Source organism: Schistocerca gregaria, chromosome 6 (genome assembly GCF_023897955.1).
Source record: "Schistocerca gregaria isolate iqSchGreg1 chromosome 6, iqSchGreg1.2, whole genome shotgun sequence".
Taxonomy (NCBI): Eukaryota; Metazoa; Arthropoda; class Insecta; order Orthoptera; family Acrididae; genus Schistocerca; species Schistocerca gregaria.
The window spans coordinates 125,724,950-125,742,508 of NC_064925.1; the positions used below are offsets into that span (position 1 = coordinate 125,724,950).

Consider the following 17,559-nt stretch of genomic DNA (forward strand, 5'->3'; position numbering starts at 1 on the left):
GTTCCCCGATTTGTTCCGGTAAATTTGTGCACAACACTATTTCTGGCAGCCTTTTAAAAGGCTACATTCCGTCCAGCAGAGATCATAACTATTCTTAAGTCACGAAATTGAAAATCTTTATTTTTTTGCCTCCCTTTTCCTCATACGAAAAGAAAATGTTTTTATTTTTAGTGGCTTTGGTTGGAAATTGTTCCTTTCACGGCAAGCAGACAGGCTTCATGGAGCAGTCATCAGTTTTATAGCTAGAGAAGAATCGGCTTTGTAGTCGGTGATAGTAGTTAATTGTCCTACTGCGGATTATGGAGACAAAACTGAGATGCTATGTACTGCTGAAATTTTTGCGAACTTAAGTTGACAGGTACACAAGTGCAATCCAAAAAATGTCTCTGAGCACTATGGGACTTAACATCTGAGGTCATCAGTCCCCTAGAACTTAGAACTACTTAAACCTAACTAACGTAAAGGTAATCATACACATCCATGCCCGAGGCAGGATTCGAACCTGCGACCGTAGCGGTCGCGCGGGTCCAGACTGAAGCGCCTAGAACCGCTCGGCCACACCGGCCGGCCGAAGTGTAATCCTAATACTACAGTAATAAGCGATAAGCAATAGAAGATCACAGGCAATTAACACAATACAAGCGCTCAGATATCATACTTACAACTACTAGTGAGAAGACATGCGAACATAAGTTGAGAATGTTTATAGAAAGAACGGCAAATATTCCCATGCTTACTGCCTTTTCTAACTCGCTCACACACCTGCAAAGAAAAATTTAGAAATGGTTATCGCACTGTCTGTTTAATTTTTCCATCTGCGCTGCAGATTCCCCCCTCCTTTTCATGTGTAACAACTCTTTTAAAATATTCACTTTGTCTATATGTACTTATTCTAAAGAAAAATCATTGTTATTTGTCATGTATACAGAAAATTACTACAGCGAAAACAAAAATCGTACATGTAACGCATAACGAAATAATATTCGCAACATGGAAATAAACTGAAATTCCTTTTAAATATTCACCATTAAAGATTTCAGCAACTTTCAGCTCATTCTTGATACTTATAGCGTATTTTAGATTTGCGGGAAGTTTTCAACAATTGCTGTTCGGCCTATTTCCTGAATGAAGTGCGTTGAAGGGCTTAATGAGATTGTTATCGATTGCAATGCCTTTATCTAATCCCCATATACCTGGTTTTCAACTGAGAATAGGCGGTATTAATCCCTTTACAAACGTGTAAGATAGAATTCTTTTTACTAGCACTTTCTGTTAGTAGATGTAACATATGAAGGGCTTATTTCAATAGTGGTACCAGTCCATTTTTGTTCATATTGAGATACAGAGTCCTAATGTTAAATGAGCGCTGAAAAATCTGCAGTTGAGATACGAGAAATATTAAAGCATATGGCCTCTTGCTAGAGATGAACCTTTCTTTCTGTTTGCTTGCCTCATTAATTTCAGAAGCATTGCTGACAGAAAAGTGGAAGTAATAAACTTGAACCACTATTGAAATAAGCCCTTCATATATTGGTATCCCTTCCGCTTGGTTCTTAATTTTTACCATTGTTACTCATAAGATGAAAATCTCTTCTAAAGGCACAGTTTAATGTCGAAGTTGACAAATTACTTAACTTGCATGTTTAGGAATTTATTCATATGTTTCCTTTGGAACTGTTCATGACCATGGTTTTAACCAGGTTGAAATATACATTTCTTTTACGAAATAATAAAAGACGGCTTAAAAGTTCCCAGCAAATTGCAGATATTCAGATTGACTTCCAACAAAAATGGTGAAGTAAGTCCTTAAACTCTGTCAAAAATGCTCCTTTTGAAACAGTGTGATTGGAGATTTTTGTTTGATAGTAGAAGTTCAAATAAACAGAAGTCACTGCAAGTTACCATATAGTAACTAATTACCGTTTTGAAAATGGGAATGTGTTCAGATTGATGAATGAAGGAATGAATTCTGCGCAATATTGGACAGGTCATTTTCTAGAACAGTTAATATAGCTACGTATCGTGATTCACAAGTTTAGTATCTCTGTTGGTGGCGTTTCAAATGTACTCACGTTGTTACAGAGTTAACAATGTTCATTATCATTTGACTTTCATGTCAATACTATTTACATTTTTGCACATTTATCTGGCTCATTGCAGGAAAAAACTTGTGAGTATTGCATAACTTTTAACATTTTTATGCAGCGACAGCAACTGATGTTGTTTATATAAGAAAATACAGCCTACAGTTGCAGGTTAACTTTATCGTTTACCTAGGTTTCATAAGAAAACGCGAAAAAGGACAACGACTGTAGTAAACACAAATACTCAAACCCAAGATCTGAATCAGACGAAGAAATGGTTGTCGGTTCCTTATATAGGTAATGTCTCCTACAAGATACGGTGCTTGTTGAAAAATTCAGGATTTATAATTTCCTACTCGACAAGTAATAGTTTAAAGCAATATTAGGTTCATTCCCTTAAGAAAGACGGTGACAAGCCAGCGAAATCAGGCGTATATAAGATTATGTTTAATGAGTGCCCATGTTATTACATAGGTCAAACAGGCAGGGCTATAGCAGTAAGGTTTAAAGAACATCTTCCAATAAAGGGCGTAGGAACACAGGGGTCAGCCTTTGCGGAACATCTGGTGCAAATGGCTCACACACCTAAACCTTTACGTGACATAGAGCTACTACATCATGAAGTTAAGGGATATAGACTCGACACGCTTGAGGAACCACAAATTCATGCACACCTAATTACAGATAGAAGCAATTTACTAAACGATCAATTGCATCTAAAAATAGGGCATACTTCGAAGGCTGCCAACCTTTACTACGTTTACAATAATTCATAATGCACCTCACAGTTTCTGTAATAATAGATCCTTTCCTACAGATGTTCATACGAGATTTGTTGGGCAGTTTAGAAAGCTCTGTAGTAGAATGTAAAACTTAGTCATGCTGGATACAGTAATTAACTTACAATAGTAAAATAAAAAATTAATTCATAGCAAAAAGGTTATCTGACGCGTGCGTAATAAGAGTTTGACTCAATGCGTCTCGCGCATGGGCGCCACCATCTCTGAGGCAGACAGCGAAGCCCTTGGGGTCCACATGCTCTAGGCCAATACAATGGCTTAAAGTGAATTTATACAGGTGGTTTCATAGAAGTGACAAAACCTTATGGTTATGAATCAAGATTTATGAAGTTGAATTAGGACATGGCGTGTTTTAGGCAAATATTTAAATAATAATTTATGTAAGTACTATACGTTGCATCATGTAGGATGACCGCATCTAATATAATTTACTAGCGCATTACAATATTAACTTGTTGCAGGTTCTGAAGAAAACGTCATTACTAACGTTGAAACCTAGGTAAACGATAAAGTTAACCTGCAAGTGTAGGCTGTATATTCTCATATATGTGAATATTACCACTGACACCCAAACTAACGTGGTGTTAAGCCTACGGTGGAAAATGCGTCGATCAGCAGTTTTATGTGTTAGTGAAGAAAGAAGTTCTCTCTAAAGAGACATTTTACAAGTAATAAATTCTGAATGAACAATTGTTTTTGACAAACGATAATGCGTATTGTGTAAATCATGTCCTGATGTATACTTACTCGACAATGAGTTGATGGTGCTGGATGCTCTTTACTAACAGCCTGTACATTTCGTCATCAGCACTTTTTCCTTGTTTGGAGTATCTTGAAGTGAAGTCAGATATAGAAGTACTGACCAAGCCAATGTTAGTTGTGATAGAATTTGGGAGGATTATCGACTCGTCGCTAGATGCAGTATCTCGGGCCGTTCTAGCGAACGTGGATGTAGTGGTCATCGACTGTAGACTAGTTACATGGGTAGTTGCCTTTCTCATACTCTGAATGTTGCTGTTGAGGACGTGTATCTCGGCCGTGACGCTTATGATGAGAGTGACGAAGACGACGTCGATGAAGAGAGAGAGCTGCACGCCGCTTACTATCATCGAGGACTCCAGCGTCCAGAGGAACCCGTAGTTTGATGGATCGCTCTGGTTGAAAGGCAACCACACAGGAAGCGGCAGCTGGGGCTCTTCATCTGCGCTGCTCAGTGCGTGGCTGATCAGCGGGTCCAGGCACCAGAATGTCAAGTGCATCTCCGCCGGTACCTGCACACATCACAACCTCGAATCAGATAACTGGCTCTGAAGAGGAATCATGGCAGCAGTGGCATTTGGTGACCTGCTGCACGCTGACAGGTCCCTGGCTCTTCGACCAGTCCAGTCTCCTCCTCCTTCGTGAACTGAACACAGCACAGTCTGAAATCACACACCTAGTCCTGGCTGAATGTCATCCACTGTTGAAGGGGCAGCTGCCGCCCATGCTCTACCCTGCCTTACCCTCTTTAGCATGCACAGAGACACTTTTCTCAGCGTAGTCATCTACACATGGCTCAGCCTCAAATCACAGGGATAACTCGGGTTGATGAGTAGCCCAGTCATCAATGGAAGTTGGCGGATTGGCGCTCAGAACCTCACTAATCAATGAATCTAGGCAGCAGAAGGACAGGTGGATCAGTGCCTTTATCTACCAGTAACCCAATTTCGAATCACAACCGCCAGCATTCACTAAGTACACTGATGTGCCACAGTATCCTGGCCGCTACCCAGGGCAGGATTAAATGGCACCTGCTGGCTGTGATGAAATCATATAACCAGAGCACAGACAGGAGGAGAGTCGTTCCGATGATGATGTTGGTCTAAAATGGGTAACTACACCGAATTATGTGGCTCTGACAAAGGTCACATTGTGAAGACCTGGTGGATGGGAACGAGCAACTCGGGAACGACAAAGATAGTCGGCTGTTCGCATGTTACTACCATTTACATGTACGACAAGTGCTTGAAGGTCGCCGAAAGCACGAGCAGGCGACAAGGTGTTGGAGGCATTATTGCTGAACATGGACATCTAATGAGCGGACACTTTCTACGGCAGGATGTAACGGTGATTTAAAATCTGAGACACCACCTGTTGTGTAAGATTGCCTGTTTGGTTCTGTAGATAATGAGCAGCTCAAATGGTGTAGTACGGATTGCCATATTGAAATAATGACATGTCATTAATATTTGATCTTTATAGCGTGATAATTGGAATGAAACCGAAATGGCTAGTTACATTACAGGACGTACGTAACAGCTGTTTGGACTTGCTCTCAAAAAAATGTTAAAGGGGGATAGATGGCGACAGTGTACAATGCCATTGCAGGACAAGTGTTTTGGAGCAGGTTATTCAAATAACAGTGTTGAATATGGGGCTCCACAGTATATGACCCCTTATTTTTCCCATGTTCTCTAAACTATAGTGTCAGTTACGATTTCAGTGAGCTTACTATCACGGAGACTGGACTATGGCTCAGTGTGAACGGGTTGCCTCGTTGGAAGGTGATGTCCGGTAAAGGGTCACCCAGGTGAGCGGCTGCAGTATTGTGGTGTAGGGAACATTCACTTGGGCTTCTATAGGACCTGCGGTAACCGAAGGTAGTAAGACACTTGTGGATTATGTGAACTCTTTTGCGAACCGTCTTCATTCCTTCAGGTTGGATACCTCTTTCGACGAACGAGGGCATCTTCTAGCAGGACAGCTCTCCATGTTACAAGCCCAGAATCGTGCTGTAGTGGTTTTAGAGCACGAAAGTGAACTCACGTTGCTGTCTTGCCCACTGCTATGACCCAGATCCAACACAGCTAGTACTGTGCTCGTAAAGTATCTGGGCATTGCGTGACTTCAGAATAGACGTCCAATGTCGCTTACCTCCAGAAACCTATCAATGACTTGTCAAACCTACGCAACGCAGTGTGTTCCAGGTGGTCTAAGTGTTTCGGCATATCATTTTTCCCCCTTTTTTTTGGGTCTTCTATCTTCTGATTGGTTTGATGCGACCTGCCACAAATTCGTCTTCTGTGCCAACCTCTTTATCTCAGAGTAGCACTTGCAAACTACATCCTGAATTATTTGATGGATGTATTCCAATATTTGTCTTCCTCTACAGTTTCATTCTCCGATACGTTCTATCATCCTCTCCCTTCTCCTTGTCAGTGTTTTCCATGTATCCTTTTTCTCTCCGATTCTGCGCAGCACTTCCTCATTCCTTACCTGATCAGTCTATCTAATTTTCAACAATCGTCCTTATCACACCATCTCAAATGATTCGATTCCCTTCTGCTCCGGTTTTCCCACAGTCCACGATTCACTACCACACAATGCTATACTCCAGACGTGCTTCCTTAGAAATTTCCTCCTTAAAGTAAGGCCTATGTTTGATAATAGTAGACTTCTCTTGGCCTGGAATACCCTTTGTGCTAGTGATAGTGTGCTTTTGATGTCCTCCTTACTCCGCCCGTCATTGGTTATTTTACTGCTTAAGCAGAGGAATCTAGCAGAATTCCTTAAATCTTGATGTTAGGTTCCTCGCTGTTCTCATCGCTGATACTTCTCATTAAATTCGTCTTTCTTCGATTTACTCTCAATCCGTATTCTCTACTCATTTGACTGTTCCTTCAATTCAGCATATCATGTAATTCTTATTCAGTTTCACTCAGGATAGCAATATCATCAGCGAATCTTATCATTGATATCCTTTTACCTTGAACTTTAATTCCACTTCCAAACCTTTCTTCTATTTCCATCATTCCTTCTTCGATGAACAGATTGAACAGTGGGACGAAAGACTACATCCCTGTCTCACACCCTTTTCAACCCGAGCACTTCGTTCTTGGCCGTCCACTCTTATTATTCCCTCTCGGCTCTTGTGCATATCGTATATTATGTGTCACTACCTACCGCTTAGCCGTATTTTTCTCAGAATTTAGAACATCTTGCACTATTTTACATTATCGAACGCTTTTTCCAGGTCGACAAATTCTACGAATATGTCTTGATTTTTCTTTAGTCTTGCTTCCATTATCAATCGCAACGTCAGAATTGCCCCTCTCGTGCCTTTACCTTTTCTAAAGCGAGAAGTATCGTCATCTAGCACATCATATACCGTGTAATTCATTATATATCTGGTGACTTTCCCATGCGTACTGAACTGTACTATTGAACCTGTGGTTTGGAGTTAGCGTCTTCGACTAGTCATCAAGGTTGGAAGAAGTTACCAAGTTCATCATCTGTGGCAAAACTTTGAAACACAGATGATGTACTTGGCTGCTTCTTGGCATCACTCCACATCGAAGGTAGCAATTATCCCGTCGTGACGTGCAGTTTTGAGAAGAGGTTACAGCTTAGATGGGACCATGGTTTTAAGCTTTTTTATGGCCACAGGTTGTATAGAATTGATAATAAAGGAATTCATAACTAGAGCGGCACCAAGAGTAATGAATGTATGAAATTTTCTCGGTGTTCCGGCCTGAGACTTCCGAAGATATGCACTCTTAGTGTCGAATGTAGTCTCTTACCTGCTAAATGACTTGGACTGGCCTATTGTTTGTGGAGCAGTGGCACCTGGAGTGGAATTTGAAATCGAAAAAGACAATGAAGGGGGTATAATATCCCCCACGCTCCTACGCTTCTGGGCTGGAATTATGGACCGGGCGAGAGAACGGAGGCTGTCCGGAGGTGTGTCCGACATTGTATGTGAATAGGTAAGAGTGAGTGGAAGTGATTGTGTGGAGATTGTGTGTGTGTGTGTGTGTGTGTGTGTGTGTGTGTGTGTGAGAGAGAGAGAGAGAGAGAGAGAGAGAGAGAGAGAGAGAGAGAGAGAGACAGAGACAGAGAGACAGAGTTTGGATCATTTGACAGTTCTTTGGGGCGGAGAACAGTGTCCTTCACAAAGAGTTGTGTATTAGATTGTTGTACCTTTTCCTCCTACTACCACTCTCTATATCTGGTAGTTTTCTTCGTTCACTCACTGTATAGATAAACAATAAACCGACCCTTGCATAACTGGAGTTTTCAATATCTGGATTCCTTGAATTCGTCTTTGGAGTGTTTCATTCGAAGACTTCACAACAACAGTTTCTGTGAAGTCTTCGAAGGAAACACCCCAAAAACAATTCACGGAATCCGCTCCAATTATGCAAGTATCGATATATTTGTTTGTCTATACACAGAGTGCATAGGGCCCCGAAGATGGCATTAATGAGATACTGAAACTGGTCGTCTAAGTTCCGATAATATACGGTAGTTTAAAGACTTTTCTGTGGTAAATATTGGACCAGCCGCTATCTGAGATCCACAAAGGATCAACAGAAATCTTCCAGGTGGTCGGCTTCTGCCAGTTTATTCATTCTCAGTGATTCTGAGGTAATGTAGTCTACTCAAGTGACTTTGTTTCCAATTAGGCCTTTCAGTGATCTGCCTAATCCTTTCTCAGTATCTTATGCATCACTGTACGTTCTTGTGTTCCGCGTCTAGCTATTCCGGCTTTGCAAATCTGCACTTTTTATCAGTCTCGTTTCTTAAAACTATGTATTCCCTTTTCCCATGAACATTTGCTGCTTTTTAAAATGTTACCCCTTTGTCAATTACATTCGATATCTCGTGCGTTATGCAGGGATTTCCAATGGACCTTTTTTTTCCTGTTTGGTACTCTGCTTTCAGGTTCGTCAGGTCCACCTCCTTAATTTCCTACTTTTCTCATGCGTCTTAAACTACTTCTGCAACTACTAACAAATGAATTGTGGCCAGAGTCCACAACTGATTCCAGAAATGTATTATACGGTTTAAAATCTGCTTTGGAAATCTCTATCTCACCACTGTGTAACCTTTCAGAAATATTCCTACCTCCAGATCTCATCCATGTAGACAATCTTTTTTCATGATTATGAAACCAAGTATTAGCCGTGACCAAATCACGCTCTGTGCAAAGTTGTACCACCCTGCATCTTCTTTCATTCCTTTGCCCTAGTCTGTGGTCTTCTGCTACTGTTCCTTCTTTCCTTTTCCCCTGTCGAATTCCATTCCCCAATAACCCTTGAAATTTGGATCAAAAATTTTCAGATATCTGAGGTCTTCGGTCCCTAGACTTACACACTACTTAAACTAACTTATCCTAAGAACAACACACACACATATGACCGAGGGAGGACTCGAACCTCCGGCGGGAGGGTCCGCGCAATCCGTGACACGGCGCCATAAACCGGGCGACAATTTTCGTTTCCCTTGATAATTTATGTTATCTCAACAAACGTTCTTTGAATCTTTTCTGCATGAGCACACCAAGGTGGCATGTCAAGGGGTATTGCTGTCGTGGTGGGAGCTAGCTTCGTGTCTGTCTAGGATCCTACAATGCGTTCGCTATGCTGTTCATGGAAACTTACCCGCTTTCCTATTTCCTAACCCATTATTAGAAGTAGTCCTGCATTATACCTGTTTTAGTGGGTATTTATAGCGTTGTACTCACATGGCTGGCTCTGAGCACTATGGGACTTAACTTGTAAGGTTCTAAGGTCATCAGTCCCCTAGAACTTACAACTACTTAAACCTAACTAACCTAAGGACATCACACACATCCATGCCCGAGGCAGGATTCGAACCTGCGCCCGTAGCGGTCGCACGCTTCCAGACTGTAGCACCTTTAACCGCTTGGCCACCCCCGCCGACTGTACTCACATGACCAGAAGTTCTCCCCACTATGGGACTTCACAAAGTCCTACTATATAGAACATCAACCTATGCTTTTTCCTTTTTAAATTCTATAGCTTACCAACTCGATTAAAGAATGTAGTATTCCACGATCCAACCAGTCATATGCACGTTTCGGTTTTCCTGATGGTGGCTTCAAGTCTCTCCTGGAGATCCTAACTGCGGAGTGTCTTACCACCGGAATATTTTACGAAAAAGAATGCCTTTATCTTTTATATACAAAGCAGAACTGCATGCCCTCGGGAAAAATAATGCCTGTGGTTTCCCTCTGATTTCGCAGTGACAGCATAGCAATGGAAGTTTTGCTAAAATTACCGAAAACCGCTTTTTTCTACGCTTATCCATAGAAAATTGGATGCGACATCCACCTTTGTAAATATCCCTTGCCTGGCGACTCATTTTCGTAATCAACGATATGAACAGTTTTCAAGATAAAACAAGTTTGAAGCGCTTTCCTGGAATGGGAAATTTTACCCATTCAACGCAAAATTAATATAATTATGGACCTAATTACAATTAAGAACATTTTCTTTAGTGCTTAGAGGCACTGTTAGAGGTGATATTTTAATAAATGTGTGTGAATTCCTAAGGGACCAAACTGCTGAGGTCATCGGTCCCTAGACTTACACACTACTTAAACTAACTTATCCTAAGAACAACACACACACACACCCATGCCCCAGGGAGGACTCGAACGTCCTGCGGTAGGGGCCGCGCAAAGATTTTAATACATAAAACGAAATCAGTAAATACATATATCGTAGCCAAGTAAATTTAACGATTGTTTTTATTCGTAGAAATAAAACTGCGACACCTTATTCTGTCACTGACGTAAACGTCCGAAAATACTTCAGTAGTTGAAATAGAAAAGAAAAAATAGAATTAAACCGCGCTATCTATTGGTTCTTTGGTGTACTACGAAACTAACAGCTTCGTATGTTGCTTCTTTGGCATACTACGCCATGATGACCGTGCCACTGAGTTATGCATCTGAACTACGAACCTGAGCAGACTCCTAAAACTTTAACTTCAAATCTCTCCTTTTCCGTAATCTACGCTCCAGTTACCTGTGAAAAGCTCATGAGGATTCATCTAGTAGTTAGGGAGTGTCCGTGTGTTACCACCTTATTGATTTTTCTGTTTAATCATAGCGAAATCAGTGATGTTCCGGCCTCGAAAGCCTGACCTGTTACAACCTGATGATTTTGGATTTCTCTAGAGGGAAGTTGAACTGGATATCCTTCTAATGTAGAGCTTTCTTTGTGTGAAGATGATCGTTACGACCGAAGTCGGTAGAAAATAAACAATAAATTTGTTCAGCTGACGGCAGACAAGTCATTATATTAACGCTTGGTGTCCATTCGTTTGAGCATGACCCAAAGAACAGACACTACTCCACGCAGAATCTATATGTAACGTAAATTTAAAGTGTAGGGGGGGGGAAGGAAAGGAACTAACGACAACAGCAACTCTCCTTCTTCAGGCCGCAAGTGGCCCATCGGGACCGTCCGACCGCCGTGTCATCCTCACCTGACGATGCGGATAGGAGGGGTGTGTGGTCAGCACACCGCTCTCCCATTCCTTATGATGGTTTTCTGTGACGGGAGCCGCTACTTTTCGGTCGAGTAGCCCCTCAATTGCCGTCACGAGGGTGAGTGCAGCCCGAAAAATGGCTACAGCGCATGGTGGCCCGTATTGGCACCCATCCGAGTGCCAGCCACGCCCGACAGCACTTAACTTTGATGATCTGATGGGAACCTGTGTATCCATTGCGGCAAGGCCGTTGCCAACGATATTAGCAACGACGAGTGAAAATGTGTGCCTGACCCGAACTAGAACCTGGGATCTCCTGTTTACTAGGCAGTTGAGTCAAACACTACACCACCTAGAAACAGGGCTTATTGCAAATGCGAGGACTATCTCTGCACGCCTCCTGGTCGACCCACATTCCTACCCAGCGCCACCTATCCACAGACCCTATGGCGTCCACGCTCACTAATTTTAGATTCCCACTAGAGATCGAACGTAAATGTGCATCCGCACTAAAGGTTGTAGATTCATTTTCCATTGAGGCGAATCAATTATAAGAATGCATCTTTCGAACACTTCTTCCCTTTCGTTTCCCCTCTCCCCCTCCCTCCCCAATCTGTATACATGGAACATATCACAGCTGCGTATTTCGCTTGGTATCCATTCTGTTTGACAGGTCCAAGAGAAAAGACATATAATTGATTCACCTTGATAAGCAGTAAGATCCTCCAAACCAACCTTGACCAGTTCACCACTTGATGTAGCCAGTGGTTCCTTCGTCTAAACCCTTCCAAAACTCAGGCAATCACCATAGGCCGCACCAACCATTCCTTCTGTCTCCATGACTTCTACCTCATCATTTATGGTTGTCCCATCCAGCTCCCCCCCCCCCCCCCCCCCCCGCCCCTGAGATACCTTGGCCTCACTTTCGACCATCACTTGGACCCCTCACCTTCTGACCATCCAGCAGAAAGCCCATTCCTGGCTCCATCTCCTGAAACTCCTTTGTGGCCAGACATGGGGACTGCATCCTTCCATCATCCTCCACACCTACTACTCCCTCATCCATCCTATCCTCTGTTATGCCATTATTGCCTGGATCTCCACACCAACGTGCTTTTACAAGGCCCTCCAAATACTGAACGCCATGCAGTCTGCCTTGTCTTCCATATCCGCCTTCCTTCCCCTACATGGCCCCTATATGACCTCAACCCCTTCTCCCACTCCTCCTTTTCCTCCAACATCTCCACATCCATTACATTGTTTGCAGGCTTTAAACCCCCCCCCCCCTGCGATTTCCTCCCTCCTCTCCACCCCCTGCCTGTTGTCACACCTCTATATCCCACCCTGTCTCCACCTCCACACCCTCCATCTCCTTCATCATGGCAATTTCCAGCACCTCCCCCTCCCGGATGTTGATTTTCGCCATGAAATATACCCTTCCTCCCAACTGTATCCTGACCTTGCTCCCTTCCCTCCCCAGGGCCCACTTTACCCGTCCCCTCCTTCTCTCTCCCCATGAGCCCTGGACCCCCTCCTCAACTGTGTCCCTTCCCCAGCCCTCTTCAACATGACCCATCTACCTGCCTCCCCCCTCTCCCCCCTCCCCCCTCTCCTTTCTCCATGCCTCTGGCAGATCCTGTGTTTTGCTCATTGTCATCAGTGTGCTACTTCTGCGTTGTGTTTGGCACTGTTCTACCGTGCGTCGGGAGTTGTGTTTTTAATTGTGTGCTGGACTAATATGTAGTGTTACTGTCAGTTAAAAGTTGTGTGCTACACCGTCCGTCGATACTTTTGTGCTCCGGTTATATTTCACCTTGTGTTCTTTTAACTGTCCCAGTGTGTGACTTTTGTGTGCACTACTTTTTACGGTTTTTATCTCCTTCTTGCAGTGGCCCTTGTTCGTCTAATGTCTTCCCTAATATTCCCCCCTTTTTTATATTTCTGTACACCATGTTTTCTCCTTTATATTATTTTTAAATGTCTTCTTTTATATGTTTTCTGTCTTTCGGCTGAAGAGCAGCGCATATGCTGCTGCCATCCCGCCCCATTGGTGAACTGAAGTAGAGTAAAGAAAAAAAGAGCAATAAACCCACCACCACCTTCAGTGCGGAAGCACATTTAAGGTCGACGTCTGGTGGGAATCCGAAATTAGCGAGCACGGAGGACGTGGACAGGGACTGTGGATAGGTGACGCAAAGAAGGGGAACGTACCGAGATGGTCCGCACATTTGCGGTAAACACAGTGTTCAGGAAGCAAAGTGGTTAACGCAGTTGCCTGTTGAGCATGAGGTCCTGGATTCGAGTCCTGGTCTGGCATACAGGTTCACTCGTCGTCGCTTTCCTTTCCTTTCTCCTCCCTCCCTTCCAGTCTACAGAATGAAACACACAATTCTTGAAATTGCCGACGTCTCTTTAGGGTCGCCTCATTAAACTGTGAGTTTGAATCAGGCTGTAGCGAGTGAGATTGGCAGGCAAGAAGAGGTGAGGGGAGAGTGCTGACCAGCCAGATGAAGCCGAAGACGGCGGCCTGGCGAGCGTAGCGTTGGCGGGTGCCCTCCTCTTCCCGGAAGCTCCTCCGGATGTCCACCAGGCTGGCCACGAGACGCCGCAGGCGCCACCGCTGCCGCACCAGCGACAACGCCTGTCGGCACACACCGCTCATGAGTGGCATGCACAGTCGCAGTCACACATGCACACACTTACTACTATCTGTGTACCTTCCATTAAATGGCACCACTTCCAAACACGAGGGGCGTTCAATAAGTAATGCAACACTTCTTTCTTCTGAATGGTTCAAATGGCTCTGAGCACTATGGGACTTAACATCTGAGGTCATCAGTCCGCTAGAACTTGGGACTACTTAAACCTAACCAACCTAAGGACATCACACTCATCCATGCTCAAGGCAGGATTAGAACGTGCGACCATAGCCTCAGCGTGGTTCCGGACTGAAGCACCAAGAACCGCTCCTTCTGAAAACGGGTTGGTTTTATTCAGGATTTTAATACACCACATTTTACTCACTCCTCTGCCTACAAAAATCTATTTCTCAAAATAATCTGCGTTCAATGCGACAGCCTTATGCCACCTTACTGGTAAGGCTTCTATGTACGAATGGTAATACTATGGTGGTCGACGACGCAGACAACGCTTTGATGCATCAGTAACCTACCCATTGCTGTAACCGCAACGGGAACGGGCGTGGGGTGGACGAGAAACAGCGGCGGGACCAAACGGAGAGCGGCTTGCGAATAAACAAACGAACGGAAAAGACGGACACGAAACGACGACTATCGAGAGAGAGCTTACAACGACAACACGCAAGAAGCAACAGGGTGACAGAGACAACCAAACGAATCCAAGACGTTCACCAGTTATGAAAACAAAGAAAGGTAAACACGATGTCTGTTGTAGAGGCGATATGTCAAGACTCACACAACGATTAGACTGGCCGGCTAAGCTTTTATTATTTTTTTTTTCTTTACCGAATTTCTTAGTATGCCGATCTTCGTCCATTTTTTTTAAAAAAAAGATGAAGAGAATAAATAATAAAAACAGGTGATAAAATCAGAGACTTCAATAGTAACATGGAGAAAAAATCGTGGAAATCAAAACATAGACCAAAGGGGTGATGATGAAAATAAAATACATATGAAGGCGACAGGTAAAATAATAGACTGACAATTAAAAAAAAACACTGTGACAGTCTGGTTTCTCTTCGCAAAAGGCATAAAATTCATATGCAGCGACAGCATGGTTTCTGTTCTCAACACTAGAAAGACGAACAACACTGAACATTCACTGGAACACTAAACTCAAAAGGTTGGCAAATGTGACATACCACAGCCAAGAGCAGGTGGGGAGGGGGGGGGGAACTGGACAAATGATGTGGAAATAAAAAAAGGGGGGCAGGAGAGGAAAAGCGAAGGGGGCAGGGAGGAAAGTAGCCAATGGGGGATGAGGACCCATAAGAGGGGTGGGGAAGGCAGAGGAGGGGACTACAAAAAGGACTCGGAGGGGGGGTTGAAGGGAGGTAGGGAGAGGTTTGGCGGAAAGAAGTCGGCTAAGCGAGAGGCCGGCGCTTTAATACTTGATCGGGACGCCACTATTGGCCGCAGGGACCACGTGTTCCACTGTGGCGCCCTCACACTAAATGTGGGCCAGGAGGCGCATGCCGCCACAGCTTACGGCGCGATGGTGCAGACACTTCTAGGGGTCTTCGACGTCCATGATATCTGGCACGGATTCAAATTCCGTGGCGCGCGGTACCAGACCCATCATGGACGCACTGCTTCACGTGGAGCGCGTAATTGATTGTGTCAAACAGATGTAAGTTGAGGTGTGTATCGGAGCTCTAGGGTGAATGAGAAAGAACAGTGCTCTGTGACCTCCTCTTGTGTGTACAGACTTGTATGAAACCTTGCGTCCGGTTGAGGAACCAGGAGTTTGTAATCCGTCCATCACCTTGAATGAGACTTGCGTTACAACATTGCTGGAGTCGCAGCCGTATGCGGCTGGTGGACACGCGGGACATCAGACAGCTCACCGTGCTTTTACAAGTACCTACGAATACCTGAGATGCCCAGGTTTTCCGACGAAAGAAACTCAGTGAGGGCTCCCTGCTAGGAACGCACCTCTGTACAGATGTAATTTTGAAGTATATGTTTAGCGCCCCACTTATCGGAACTTAAAGCACATTTCACTATATACCACAACAAATTCCACAGTTTTTCAACGATGTCTGACCGAGAAAAAAAGGGTTTGCATTATTTATTGAAAAAGCCTCGTAAAACACTTTCTTGTAGCAGAAGAAGACCACTGTGAAAAGCAAAAGTAGTTTACTACCTGATTTCATACAAAAATCCTAAAGTTTAATCGCCTTACATAAATTCACTTTCGTAACAAACACACCTTCGCAGTCGTACAGTGTTTGTACTGTACCGATGCAGTTAATATTAAAGACCAAGTTACTAAGTTCGATTCTCCGGAAATGTTCACTGGCGCCGATATGTGGCGTTCCTCCTTTCAATTGCCAAATGTATCAAGACTAACAATCGATTAAAATACTGAAGAAAACTATACATGATAGTCTCTTCTGCAGGCTAAAGAAGAAGAATATATGTAATAAGCCATATGTGTATTTCGTTTAATTGAATTTACTCAATGCACTCCACAATTACATCCTCCTTCACTGTCCCACCCACCCCCATCTATTCTCTCCCCTACGTGTAAGCCCCCCCTCCCCCAAATTCCTAGAATTGCTAGGTTTGTCCCAATCCACACTAACATTTTGTTTTCCATGAGGATTGTCTTACATTAATCATATATTGCTGATGTTCCTGAGACGTATTGAGTTTCAACTTTATCTATGACAATGATGTAGGCTGACGCAATGAATAAAATTTTGTACCAGCACCAGGATTCGAACTCAGGTGTCCTGCTTAGTAGGTAGAAGCAATAACTGCTATGTCACACTGACAGTGCAGTTACTGTACTTGCACAGATTGCCATAGTACGTCTCCCTATCCAATAAAAATTCCAATTCACGTTTAAGCAAATTGCTGTTCCCTTTCGTAACTCGCATAGGTGTTGCAAGGTCTCTCCATCACAGGAATAGCACCATAGCAATGAGTGAAATGCGGTTAATCCTGTCAATACCTTAGGCATAAGTGTTATAGTAATTATTATATGATTAATACATCACCTAAACCTAAGGTACAGGCAGGATTAACCCCATTTTGATCAATGATAAGGTGCTGTTCGAATATTGGAGGGCCTTATCAATACTGATGTGAGTTTAGAAGAGGAATAGCAATTGACTGAGGTGTGAACTGGAATTTGTACCGGGGAGGGAGATGTACTAGGGTGCAGATGTGGTAGCCAAAGCGAGGCGCAGCAGTTAGGGCATCTGCGTAGTAAGCAAGAGACCCGGGCTCGAACCCCAGGGCTGTTAAAGTTTAGATTCATTGCATTAGCATACATCATTATAGTAGGACAGTCATATGTTTAACAAATTTGCTTTACATTCCCCCGGCCGTTCTATGGTTATCTACATTTGTCACCACTTTTCCATTGTCACACCTACTACACACTTGTACTAGAGATGTCTTTTTAATTTTTCCTACAAGTATATCGAAAGACGTAGCTACGCTTACAAGAATTTAATTTATCTTCCCACAAAACGCAACACTATCACTCTTCAGTACCCCATGAGTTATGTATTATTCTCACTACTACATGGGAGGTGAATTACTGCTCTCAAGATATTAAACAATATTCGGCACTTTACAGTAAGCGAAAGTTTGCATTCTTAATATTTTTCGCGTCTGTTCATAATTCTAACGTGAGCAGTAAGTGACTCTCCCCTGATCTCGTTCATGACACTCGAATTTTTG

General features: G+C 43.4%; 1 protein-coding gene across 1 annotated transcript in view; it reads right to left on the reverse strand.

Moving 5' to 3' along the window:
• Positions 1 to 17,559, reverse strand: part of LOC126278754 (odorant receptor coreceptor-like) — a 41,213-nt gene that overhangs the window by 15,738 nt on the left and 7,916 nt on the right. Inside the window, exons 2-4 of the mRNA XM_049979031.1 lie at positions 13,665 to 13,805; positions 3,632 to 4,155; positions 663 to 762 (exon numbers count right to left, since the gene is read on the reverse strand). Coding sequence (XP_049834988.1) covers positions 663 to 762; positions 3,632 to 4,155; positions 13,665 to 13,805 — 765 coding nt within the window. The remainder of the gene's footprint in view (positions 1 to 662; positions 763 to 3,631; positions 4,156 to 13,664; positions 13,806 to 17,559) is intronic.